At 44.3% G+C, this 11934-nt stretch overlaps 1 protein-coding gene and 1 non-coding gene across 2 annotated transcripts in view; both read right to left on the bottom strand.

The window, feature by feature from the left end:
• The window catches only part of LOC120057816 (SWI/SNF-related matrix-associated actin-dependent regulator of chromatin subfamily D member 1), a 36161-nt gene that overhangs the window by 2019 nt on the left and 22208 nt on the right, over positions 1 to 11934 (bottom strand). The window contains exons 7-11 of the mRNA XM_039006283.1: positions 6757 to 6918; positions 6236 to 6333; positions 3343 to 3478; positions 2185 to 2307; positions 202 to 303 (exon numbers count right to left, since the gene is read on the bottom strand). Of these exons, the coding sequence (XP_038862211.1) occupies positions 202 to 303; positions 2185 to 2307; positions 3343 to 3478; positions 6236 to 6333; positions 6757 to 6918 (621 nt within the window). The remainder of the gene's footprint in view (positions 1 to 201; positions 304 to 2184; positions 2308 to 3342; positions 3479 to 6235; positions 6334 to 6756; positions 6919 to 11934) is intronic.
• On the bottom strand, positions 6663 to 6739 carry trnat-ugu. Its single transcript has one exon. It is a non-coding gene; the product is annotated as a tRNA-Thr (tRNA).

The raw sequence follows: 11934 nt of genomic DNA, 5'->3' as shown, positions 1-11934 counted from the left end.
AGCAGTGGGAACAGTACCGTAAAACAAAGTATAATTAAAAATCATGTTAGATAATGATCGTAAGTATTTAGTAGGGCAGAAAAACTTGGCGGTATGACTCAGCAATGATGACCATTCATGGGGAATGAATGGCAGAAGGGAGGAGGTTACCTTGGGAGTAGAAGTAGCAACATACAGAATGGTGAGAGGTGAGGACGTTACCTTGGAGTAGAAGTAACGACACACGGCCTCCTGGGCCCACGGTTGGAAATAGAACTCGGCTCTCCTCTCTTCTTCTGGGTTCGCAACCACATCAGTCATAGTCTGTAAAAAATAATCACATATACATGAGAAACTTTAAGCTTTTAGTAACAAATCATTAAAAGCCTACAGGTATAATGTGTTGTTGTTTACGCACTATAAGCATCATGCATGTTATCTATATTTATCTTTTCATACAAGTAAAATTCTATTGAGATCAGAAATATCTTTACCAGGGGTGGACCTGTGGCAAGGAGGCAACATCAACCCTATCCCTATATTGTGGTCGAAGAGACAGCTCTGGGACCATCTCTGTGTAAAGCATACTAGGTTTGGTTTGCTCCTAGCAGGACTCCCTTAAAATAACTTTGCTTGAAAAACTAAAAAAAGCAGCAATATTAAATGTTTGTCCCTCGAGACGCCGTAGCAACATAGCCAGTATACACTTCCTCAAAATAGTCTTAATTCATCTAAAATAAATCTGTCTCTCCTTGAATGCCAACAAAAACAATTCATTGCCACTCCTACTAGGAGTTTTACTGTCGGCCAATCACAGACGAATGGGCGTAGACTTCAGCTACCAAAAACTTAAAGACTTGCCTCAAGAATTAACATTGTGTGCTCGAACAGCCAGAAAATATAAACAGCCGAACATCAAAACGAACAAAAACGTCACAATTGTCATCATAGTATATATGACCAAACTGTTTCGACTGGGAAGCATGCAACAGGCAACAGGCTTCATAAAAACACATCTTCATTCACTCATGTTCTTGCATGAGGACAACTAAGGTTACTGGGCGCCAGGCAACCATGCGGAAGGCTGCATTTTCAGGGGGGGGGGGGGGGGGGGGGAGAAGAAATATCCATGAACTTTGGACTGGATTCAGCTAGATTCACCCCTTGGTTTCGTTGTCATTGACAGTCCAGTCAGTGTGGTGTTTGGTCCTCCTCCAAGAATCAGCTGAACAAACACTACATGTGGAACAGCTAGCTAGTGCTAATGGATAACAAACAGCCATGGCAGCTAGCTAGTGCTAATGGATAACAAACAGCCATGGCAGCTAGCTAGTGCTAATGACCAACATACAGCCATGGCAGCTAGCTAGTACTAATGGATAACAAACAGCCATGGCAGCTAGCTAGTGCTAATGACCAACATACAGCCATGGCAGCTAGCTAGTGCTAATGGATAACAAACAGCCATGGCAGCTAGCTAGTGCTAATGGATAACAAACAGCCATGGCAGCTAGCTAGTACTAATGGCTAACATACATCCATGGCAGTTAGCTAGTGCTAATGACCAACATACAGCCATGGCAGCTAGCTAGTACTAATGGATAACAAACAGCCATGGCAGCTAGCTAGTGCTAATGACCAACATACAGCCATGGCAGCTAGCTAGTACTAATGGATAACAAACAGCCATGGCAGCTAGCTAGTGCTAACGGCTAACTAAGTCTATGACTACACAAGGGAAACGGTCATGTTCAGTAAGACACATAGCAAAATGCTTTGCAAAAGAAAACAATCTGTGTTTTTATTGGACAAGTTGGAAGTAGTACCTCTCCATTTTAGTTAATTTCAATGCGTTTTCTTCTCAATGAACATGACCCAGATGATTTGCGAGGTATTAAGTAAAGTGTAATCAGTAACTGGGCAGCACTAGAGAGCTGTTTTGTTTACCTTGCAAGTTAAGAAAAGAGGCCTGTACACATAATATTGCTGCTCCCCACACATGGGGGCCTCATTTCTTCATCTGAAGCACCAGTTCACTAGAGTTCAATTCATAGTTTACCTTGAGGTCCAAGAGAGAGGTGTTTTCCTGTTAGGTTACCTTGAAGCCCCTGCACTGTGACCGCAGCCAGCCATTGATAAAGCCCTGAAGTACCTCCTCGTCTCACTCCCCGTTTTCTCCCTACTCTTTTCCCTTTGTGTGTGTACCTTGAGGTCCCGGCACTGTGACTGCAGCCAGTCGTTGATGAAGCCCTGGGGATCTCTGGCGAAGCTCAACATGAACTCTCTCTGGGTCTTCAGCTGGTTGATCGTCTCTATGGTCTCATGGATCTACAGGGGAAGAAGAGATAGAGGGTCAAGCACATGAACTCTCTCTGGGTCTTCAGCTGGTTGATCGTCTCTATGGTCTCATGGATCTACAGGGGAAGAAGAGATAGAGGGTCAAGCCTAGCTCAACATTCAAATACACTATTGTCTTAAGGCGTCTGCATGCTTCCCAGCCGAAACAAAATCACCTCCATTTTTCTTCTTCTGATGTGATTGGTCAAAAGACCAATTAGTGGGGAAAAGATGAGAATTGGGCTGCCTGTCAAAACGCAGCCATAGTAGCTTATGAGCAAAAATATAAAAAATGTAATAAAATAAAAACTTGGGAAAAACTGAAACCTGGAAAAACAAAAACAGGAAAATAATAATAATCAGGCAACAAAAATAATGAATAGGGCCCTAAACAATACCAATAGATACCTCTTAACATTGTTCCAGATTTAGCCAGCCAGCCAAACTTCACCTGTTGTCCCTGTAGGAGAACATTATGTTATCTAGTGCTCCTCACTCAGTAGAGTAGTACCGTGACCGTTGTCTTGTAAATTTGCTGTGCTTCATTGGCCTTTGCCACAGCAGCTAGCCAGGGTCTCTCTGACCTTAGTCTGCACTAGTTACCTCAGCTCTGCTCGCTCTACAATCACAGCAATGAGACATGCAGCCAGTGCTACTAACAGGGTGTGTGTTTTGTGTGTCAGAGTCCATCCTGTGGGGTCTTGTTCTTTGTCTGTATTATTAACAGTCTGAACTTGAAGTAGGCTGCTGGAAGAGGAGAGGGGGAGGAGGGCTGTCTATTTGTTGTTTGATTTCAGGTTCAGTGAGTTTCTCTGTACAGTCTGTTCCTGTCGGTTCCTAGTTCACCTCTATTTTTCCAACTCTTCCACCGTCTGTACAATAGCAGAGATAAACAGAGTGTGGAAGAATAGCTGTTTATTGCCTCAGTCACACAGCCTCAGAATAGCTTACCGTAAGTTGGCTAGATTCAGTCCCTAGAAAATCAATGAAACACTGGACCCTTCAACTATGAGCTCCATTACATACCTTGTTGTCCAGGCCAGCTATCTCCTGCTGGCTGGCGGTGGATAGGAGGAAAGAGTTCATCTGGGTCTTTAGAGTGTCGTCCACCTCCACATCGATGTCATAGCAGGCCGTCTTCTTCTGGTCGTTGGGATCCACACTGTTGACACACAGAGAGGAGTTAGATCATGCAGTCTTCTATCTGTAGAGACAGAATTTAGTTCATGCAGAGTCCATTTTATTGGGTTCGTTCCAGATGGTCATTTCTTGCAGTCACGCTGCACATCTCAGAAGAGTTCTATATCGTATTGATGTGGTTCCTGAGACATTTGAACAATTCCGGAGACATCTGATCTGAGCTTCGAGTTATAAAAAGGGCCCAGAGTTTTCCCCCTGACCACGCAAACACTCTGGACCCTAGTGACGAGGACAAAGCGAGGCGTCGACCCTAGTGACGAGGACAAAGTGAGGCGTCGACCCTAGTGACGAGGCCTACCCGATGACATGGTTAATAATGGGTTAGAGTCCTACCTGATGACATGGTTAATAATGGTGAGAGGTCTACCTGACGACATGGTTAATAATGGTGAGAGGTCTACCTGACGACATGGTTAATAATGGTTAGAGGCCTACCTGACGACATGGTTAATAATGGTTAGAGTCCTACCAGACGACATGGTTAATAATGGTTAGAGTCCTACCTGACGACATGGTTAATAATGGGTCAGAGGCCTACCTGACGACATGGTTAATAATGGGTCAGAGGCCTACCTGACGACATGGTTAATAATGGGTCAGAGGCCTACCTGACGACATGGTTAATAATGGGTCAGAGGCCTACCTGACGACATGGTTAATAATGGGTCAGAGGCCTACCTGACGACATGGTTAATAATGGGTCAGAGGCCTACCTGACGACATGGTTAATAATGGGTCAGAGGCCTACCTGACGACATGGTTAATAATGGGTCAGAGGCCTACCTGACGACATGGTTAATAATGGGTCAGAGGCCTACCTGACGACATGGTTAATAATGGGTCAGAGGCCTACCTGACGACATGGTTAATAATGGTGAGAGGCCTACCTGACGACATGGTTAATAATGGTGAGAGGCCTACCTGACGACATGGTTAATAATGGTGAGAGGCCTACCTGGCGACATGGTTAATAATGGTGAGAGGCCTACCTGGCGACATGGTTAATAATGGTGAGAGGCCTACCTGACGACATGGTTAATAATGGTGAGAGGCCTACCTGACGACATGGTTAATAATGGTGAGAGGCCTACCTGACGACATGGTTAATAATGGTGAGAGGCCTACCTGGCGACATGGTTAATAATGGTGAGAGGCCTACCTGGCGACATGGTTAGTAATGGTGAGAGGCTTACCTGACGACATGGTTAGTAATGGTGAGAGGCCTACCTGACGACATGGTTAGTAATGGTGAGAGGCCTACCTGACGACATGGTTAGTAATGGTGAGAGGCCTACCTGACGACATGGTTAATAATGGTGAGAGGCCTACCTGACGACATGGTTAATAATGGTGAGAGGCCTACCTGACGACATGGTTAATAATGGTGAGAGGCCTACCTGACGACATGGTTAATAATGGTGAGAGGCCTACCTGACGACATGGTTAATAATGGTGAGAGGCCTACCTGACGACATGGTTAATAATGGTGAGAGGCCTACCTGACGACATGGTTAATAATGGTGAGAGGCCTACCTGACGACATGGTTAATAATGGTGAGAGGCCTACCTGACGACATGGTTAATAATGGTGAGAGGCCTACCTGACGACATGGTTAATAATGGTGAGAGGTCTACCTGACGACATGGTTAATAATGGTGAGAGGTCTACCTGACGACATGGTTAATAATGGTGAAAGGTCTACCTGATGACATGGTTAATAATGGTGAGAGTCCTATCTGATGACATGGTTAATAATGGTGAGAGGTCTACCTGACGACATGGTTAATAATGGTGAGAGGTCTACCTGACGACATGGTTAATAATGGTGAAAGGTCTACCTGACGACATGGTTAATAATGGTGAAAGGTCTACCTGACGACATGGTTAATAATGGTGAGAGTCCTATCTGACGACATGGTTAATAATGGTGAGAGGTCTACCTGACGACATGGTTAATAATGGTGAGAGGTCTACCTGACGACATGGTTAATAATGGTGAGAGGTCTACCTGACGACATGGTTAATAATGGTGAGAGGTCTACCTGACGACATGGTTAATAATGGTGAGAGGTCTACCTGACGACATGGTTAATAATGGTGAGAGGTCTACCTGACGACATGGTTAATAATGGTGAGAGGCCTACCTGACGACATGGTTAATAATGGTGAGAGGCCTACCTGACGACATGGTTAATAATGGTGAGAGGCCTACCTGACGACATGGTTAATAATGGTGAGGCCTACCTGACGACATGGTTAATAATGGTGAGGCCTACCTGACGACATGGTTAATAATGGTGAGAGGCCTACCTGACGACATGGTTAATAATGGTGAGAGGCCTACCTGACGACATGGTTAATAATGGTGAGAGGCCTACCTGACGACATGGTTAATAATGGTGAGAGGCCTACCTGACGACATGGTTAATAATGGTGAGAGGCCTACCCGACGACATGGTTAATAATGGTGAGAGGCCTACCCGACGACATGGTTAATAATGGTGAGAGGCCTACCCGACGACATGGTTAATAATGGTGAGAGGCCTACCTGACGACATGGTTAATAATGGTGAGAGGCCTACCTGACGACATGGTTAATAATGGTGAGAGGTCTACCTGACGACATGGTTAATAATGGTGAGAGGTCTACCTGACGACATGGTTAATAATGGTGAGAGGTCTACCTGACGACATGGTTAATAATGGTGAGAGGTCTACCTGATGACATGGTTAATAATGATGGGTTCTGGAGGCATCAGGAGAGCATGGAGACGCTGGGGGATCTCAGAGAACTTCATACGCTGGGTCTCAAAGATCTGGAACAAAATGGATAAACAGAACCTTATTCATTTACTCAAGAACTGGACATGCAAGGATTCAGTATTGTGCTTTGTGTGTTACAGCTTTGGACAGTTAATAAAGATGGCTATTTGTTGGAGGTCTACAATGTGTTTAGGCTAAGGACAATATTCCTGGCCCATTTACCCTTAACCATAAAGGTTATGAAATGGCAAATTACATTGCATAACATCCACCAGGTTATATAACTATGCCTCAACATTACAGATACAAACGTGGGGAAAAGATACTCTCCCATAGAACGCTGTGTATCTTCCAGCTGTGAACATAGGAGACTGTTTTGTACTGGTCCCGCATGGGAATCGAACCCACAACCCTGCCGTTACAAGCGCCATGCTCTACCAACTGAGCCACAACGGGACCACTTGCTGCTCACTGACCTGCTGCAGGTACTTGTCACAGTTGATGAACTCTCTCTCGTGGGGGTCCTGCAGCTTGTGGGTCTTAACATACTGCCAGAGGGCCTGGATGATGACCGGCCTGGTCTGGGTGTGGATCCCCAACATACGGGCCAGGCGAGGGTCCAACTTGAACTGAGGGGGCTGGGAATGGGGAAGGTATGGAGAGGTGAAATTAGCAGGGTCATTACACCATCAAATTGAAAAGTCTCTTGTCATTTGAGTCTCTTTTCAGAATGTATTTGGGAGAGATATAGAAAGGTCCTGCTGCCAAAACCACCTGGTTCATATTGAATTCAATAAATAAAATAAAAAATAAACAGAACATCAACATGACACCATTTAAAGTGGAACTGACTGTTTTTTTTTTTTTTTTTTTTTTTTAAATCAACATTAAATCGTATAGAAATCTGTTCATATATATACCCCAAAGAAGAATATGATAGCTTTGTTTACATTCTGAAGCAAGCACAGACATGGTCATTTACACGTTTTCAGAAATTCATAGAATGTTTGGGAATGACGTTATAGTCAGGCGTTAGAGAAAATTCTATAGCAATATAGAATGGGAAAGTGACCGTACATTTGGACAAATAATAGACACTGCTGTAAATAAAACCTTATAAAAGCCTGTCTTGTCCGGGACCAGACTCAGAGCGGTGCATCATAGCCAATCAGAGCTACAGTAGGCCTATATGCAAATAAGCCATTTGCCATACGGTCCTGTCATCATTCACTTTGAACTGGACTGTGTGTTTACAGGAAGTAGGGCCTGCCATCACTCACTTTGAACTGGACTGTGTGTTTACAGGCAGTAGGGCCTGTCATCATTCACTATGAACTGGACTGTGTGTTTACAGGCAGTAGGGCCTGTCATCATTCACTATGAACTGGACTGTGTGTTTACAGGCAGTAGGGCCTGTCATCATTCACTATGAACTGGACTGTGTGTTTACAGGCAGTAGGGCCTGTCATCATTCACTTTGAACTGGACTGTGTGTTTACAGGCAGTAGGGCCTGTCATCATTCACTTTGAACTGGACTGTGTGTTTACAGGCAGTAGGGCCTGTCATCATTCACTTTGAACTGGACTGTGTGTTTACAGGCAGTAGGGCCTGTCATCATTCACTATGAACTGGTCTGTGTGTTTACAGGCAGTAGGGCCTGTCATCATTCACTATGAACTGGTCTGTGTGTTTACAGGCAGTAGGGCCTGTCATCATTCACTATGAACTGGACTGTGTGTTTACAGGCAGTAGGGCCTGTCATCATTCACTATGAACTGGTCTGTGTGTTTACAGGCAGTAGGGCCTGTCATCATTCACTATGAACTGGACTGTGTGTTTACAGGCAGTAGGGCCTGTCATCATTCACTATGAACTGGTCTGTGTGTTTACAGGCAGTAGGGCCTGTCATCATTCACTATGAACTGGACTGTGTGTTTACAGGCAGTAGGGCCTGTCATCATTCACTATGAACTGGACTGTGTTTACAGGCAGTAGGGCCTGTCATCATTCACTTTGAACTGGACTGTGTGTTTACAGGCAGTAGGGCCTGTCATCATTCACTATGAACTGGACTGTGTTTACAGGCAGTAGGGCCTGTCATCATTCACTATGAACTGGTCTGTGTGTTTACAGGCAGTAGGGCCTGTCATCATTCACTATGAACTGGACTGTGTGTTTACAGGCAGTAGGGCCTGTCATCATTCACTATGAACTGGACTGTGTGTTTACAGGCAGTAGGGCCTGCCATCATTCACTATGAACTGGACTGTGTGTTTACAGGCAGTAGGGCCTGCCATCATTCACTTTGAACTGGACTGTGTGTTTACAGGCAGTAGGGCCTGTCATCATTCACTATGAACTGGACTGTGTGTTTACAGGCAGTAGGGCCTGTCATCATTCACTATGAACTGGTCTGTGTGTTTACAGGCAGTAGGGCCTGTCATCATTCACTATGAACTGGACTGTGTGTTTACAGGCAGTAGGGCCTGTCATCATTCACTATGAACTGGACTGTGTGTTTACAGGCAGTAGGGCCTGTCATCATTCACTATGAACTGGACTGTGTGTTTACAGGCAGTAGGGCCTGTCATCATTCACTATGAACTGGACTGTGTGTTTACAGGCAGTAGGGCCTGTCATCATTCACTATGAACTGGACTGTGTGTTTACAGGCAGAAGAAACAGCGTGACTTTAGATCATTAAAAAAAGCATTTGGCAAAAACCACCCGAATGGATTTCTGCAAATATGTAAATACCACGGGAGTCTGCTTAGATTTGGGAACTGTACAGTCCTATTGATCAAACAACCATGAAAAAGGCAGGCTCTGTCACTCAGTTGCACATCAACAACAAGATCAACAACTAATGTTAGCCAGATCAAGATGACCTCAAATCTAACGAGGGAACAGTAGATAGCTAGTTGGCCATCATAATTGCACTGATAAACGATGGGGAATATTAGCCTCCTCGTCCTTCTGCAGCTTGCCTGACAAAGCATGCTTGTCCTAACCAACATTTTGACAACTGAATGGGAACTGCCCGCCCGCCCATTTTATTGATGCCAAATACATTTGATTGACAACTAAGAGATATGTTAACTGTGGATAACAGCCGTTCAAGTTCAGCATAGCTAGCAAAGTGATTCACATTTCTTGCTAGCTAACCAAATGAAAGGGAAAGGGGGGATACCTAGTCAGTTGTACAACTGAATGTCTTCAACTGAAATGTGTCTTCCGCATTTAACCCAACCCCTCTGAATCAACTGACAACGGCATCTATAGCCACAGAATGGCGTCTCTAGCCACAGAACGGCGTCTCTAGCCGTAGCCACGGAACGGCGTCTCTAGCCGTAGCCACGGAACGGCGTCTCTAGCCGTAGCCACGGAACGGCGTCTCTAGCCGTAGCCACGGAACGGCGTCTCTAGCCGTAGCCACGGAACGGCGTCTCTAGCCGTAGCCACGGAACGGCGTCTCTAGCCGTAGCCACGGAACGGCGTCTCTAGCCGTAGCCACGGAACGGCGTCTCTAGCCGTAGCCACAGAACGGCGTCTCTAGCCGTAGCCACAGAACGGCGTCTCTAGCCGTAGCCACAGAACTGCATCTCTAGCCGTAGCCACAGAAAAACAATATGGTGGGGAGAACTCTGCCACTTACCCACTCGTCCAAAGACATGACATCCTCCCAGCAGCTATCTAGCTAACGTTAGGCTCAGTGTTCTTAGCTACATTAATAGATATGCTAGTCTATTAGCCACGTTATGACTAACTTGTGATCATTGCCCTTCCTAGTTTGATTGTATTGACATTCCCAGCCTTGGTTACATTTGTTTCTGTCCAGAATATTGCGTCATTGAAGCTGAACCAGTGCATCCTGAATGGAGGCAGCGGACGATGTACCAGGCCAGCTGGGATTTACAACCTGATAGCTATATGTTTTGTACTACCAAGAAATGTATCGGTGAGTTATATGAATCATGCATTGAACTGCATCCATCTATTCTGGCAACAATGCCGTACTCTACGTTATGGGATTTGGAATAAAATATAACCTATTTTTAAAACCTCTTATAAAGTAGTTCTGTAGCATCAAGTGGGAATTTAATATTTTTGACAGATTTTACGATTGTCTGTTTCATATCGGCAAAGTAGTTAACATTCTGTCAGTTTCACTTTAAAAAGGAAAGATTCCCTCATTTTTAATGTTATCGTTTTATATATATGATGCAAAACTCGTCATACCGGCTGTATTTCAGCCTGCTTGAACGGCAGATACACATGAAATGACCCCGGGAATAAATAACATCGCTCGAAGATGCACAAAAACAGTAACATTCAAATTGTCTGAATCTTTCTTTAAGAGCTGAATCCTTTTGTTTTTGCCGGAGTGTCTCTTTAAAACCTTCAGTGACACCTAGAGGATGTATATGAGAGGTCCCAGGTTGCAATTATTATGTTTTTACCTGGTAGTCTAGTTGGAGCAGGACAGTACTAATAGGATGTGTTTTTACCTGGTAGTCTAGTTGGAGCAGGACAGTACTAATAGGATGTGTTTTTACCTGGTAGTCTAGTTGGAGCAGGACAGTACTAATAGGATGTGTTTTTACCTGGTAGTCTAGTATGAGCAGGACAGTACTAATAGGATGTGTTATTACCTGGTAGTCTAGTATGAGCAGGACAGTACTAATAGGATGTGTTTTTACCTGGTAGTCTAGTATGAGCAGGACAGTACTAATAGGATGTGTTTTTACCTGGTAGTCTAGTATGAGCAGGACAGTACTAATAGGATGTGTTTTTACCTGGTAGTCTAGTATGAGCAGGACAGTACTAATAGGATGTGTTTTTACCTGGTAGTCTAGTATGAGCAGGACAGTACTAATAGGATGTGTTTTTACCTGGTAGTCTAGTTGGAGCAGGACAGTACTAATAGGATGTGTTTTTACCTGGTAGTCTAGTATGAGCAGGACAGTACTAATAGGATGTGTTTTTACCTGGTAGTCTAGTATGAGCAGGACAGTACTAATAGGATGTGTTTTTACCTGGTAGTCTAGTATGAGCAGGACAGTACTAATAGGATGTGTTTTTACCTGGTAGTCTAGTATGAGCAGGACAGTACTAATAGGATGTGTTTTTACCTGGTAGTCTAGTATGAGCAGGACAGTACTAATAGGATGTGTTTTTACCTGGTAGTCTAGTATGAGCAGGACAGTACTAATAGGATGTGTTTTTACCTGGTAGTCTAGTATGAGCAGGACAGTACTAATAGGATGTGTTTTTACCTGGTAGTCTAGTATGAACAGGACAGTACTAATAGGATGTGTTTTTACCTGGTAGTCTAGTATGAGCAGGACAGTACTAATAGGATGTGTTTTTACCTGGTAGTCTAGTTGGAGCAGGACAGTACTAATAGGATGTGTTTTTACCTGGTAGTCTAGTTGGAGCAGGACAGTACTAATAGGATGTGTTTTTACCTGGTAGTCTAGTACGAACAGGACAGTACTAATAGGATGTGTTATTACCTGGTAGTCTAGTATGAGCAGGACAGTACTAATAGGATGTGTTATTACCTGGTAGTCTAGTACGAGCAGGACAGTACTAATAGGATGTGTTTTTACCTGGTAGTCTAGTACGAACAGGACAGTACTAATAGGATGTG

Source organism: Salvelinus namaycush, chromosome 2, assembly GCF_016432855.1.
Source record: "Salvelinus namaycush isolate Seneca chromosome 2, SaNama_1.0, whole genome shotgun sequence".
Classification (NCBI taxonomy): Eukaryota; Metazoa; Chordata; class Actinopteri; order Salmoniformes; family Salmonidae; genus Salvelinus; species Salvelinus namaycush.
This window is presented reverse-complemented; position numbering and strand designations above follow the sequence as displayed.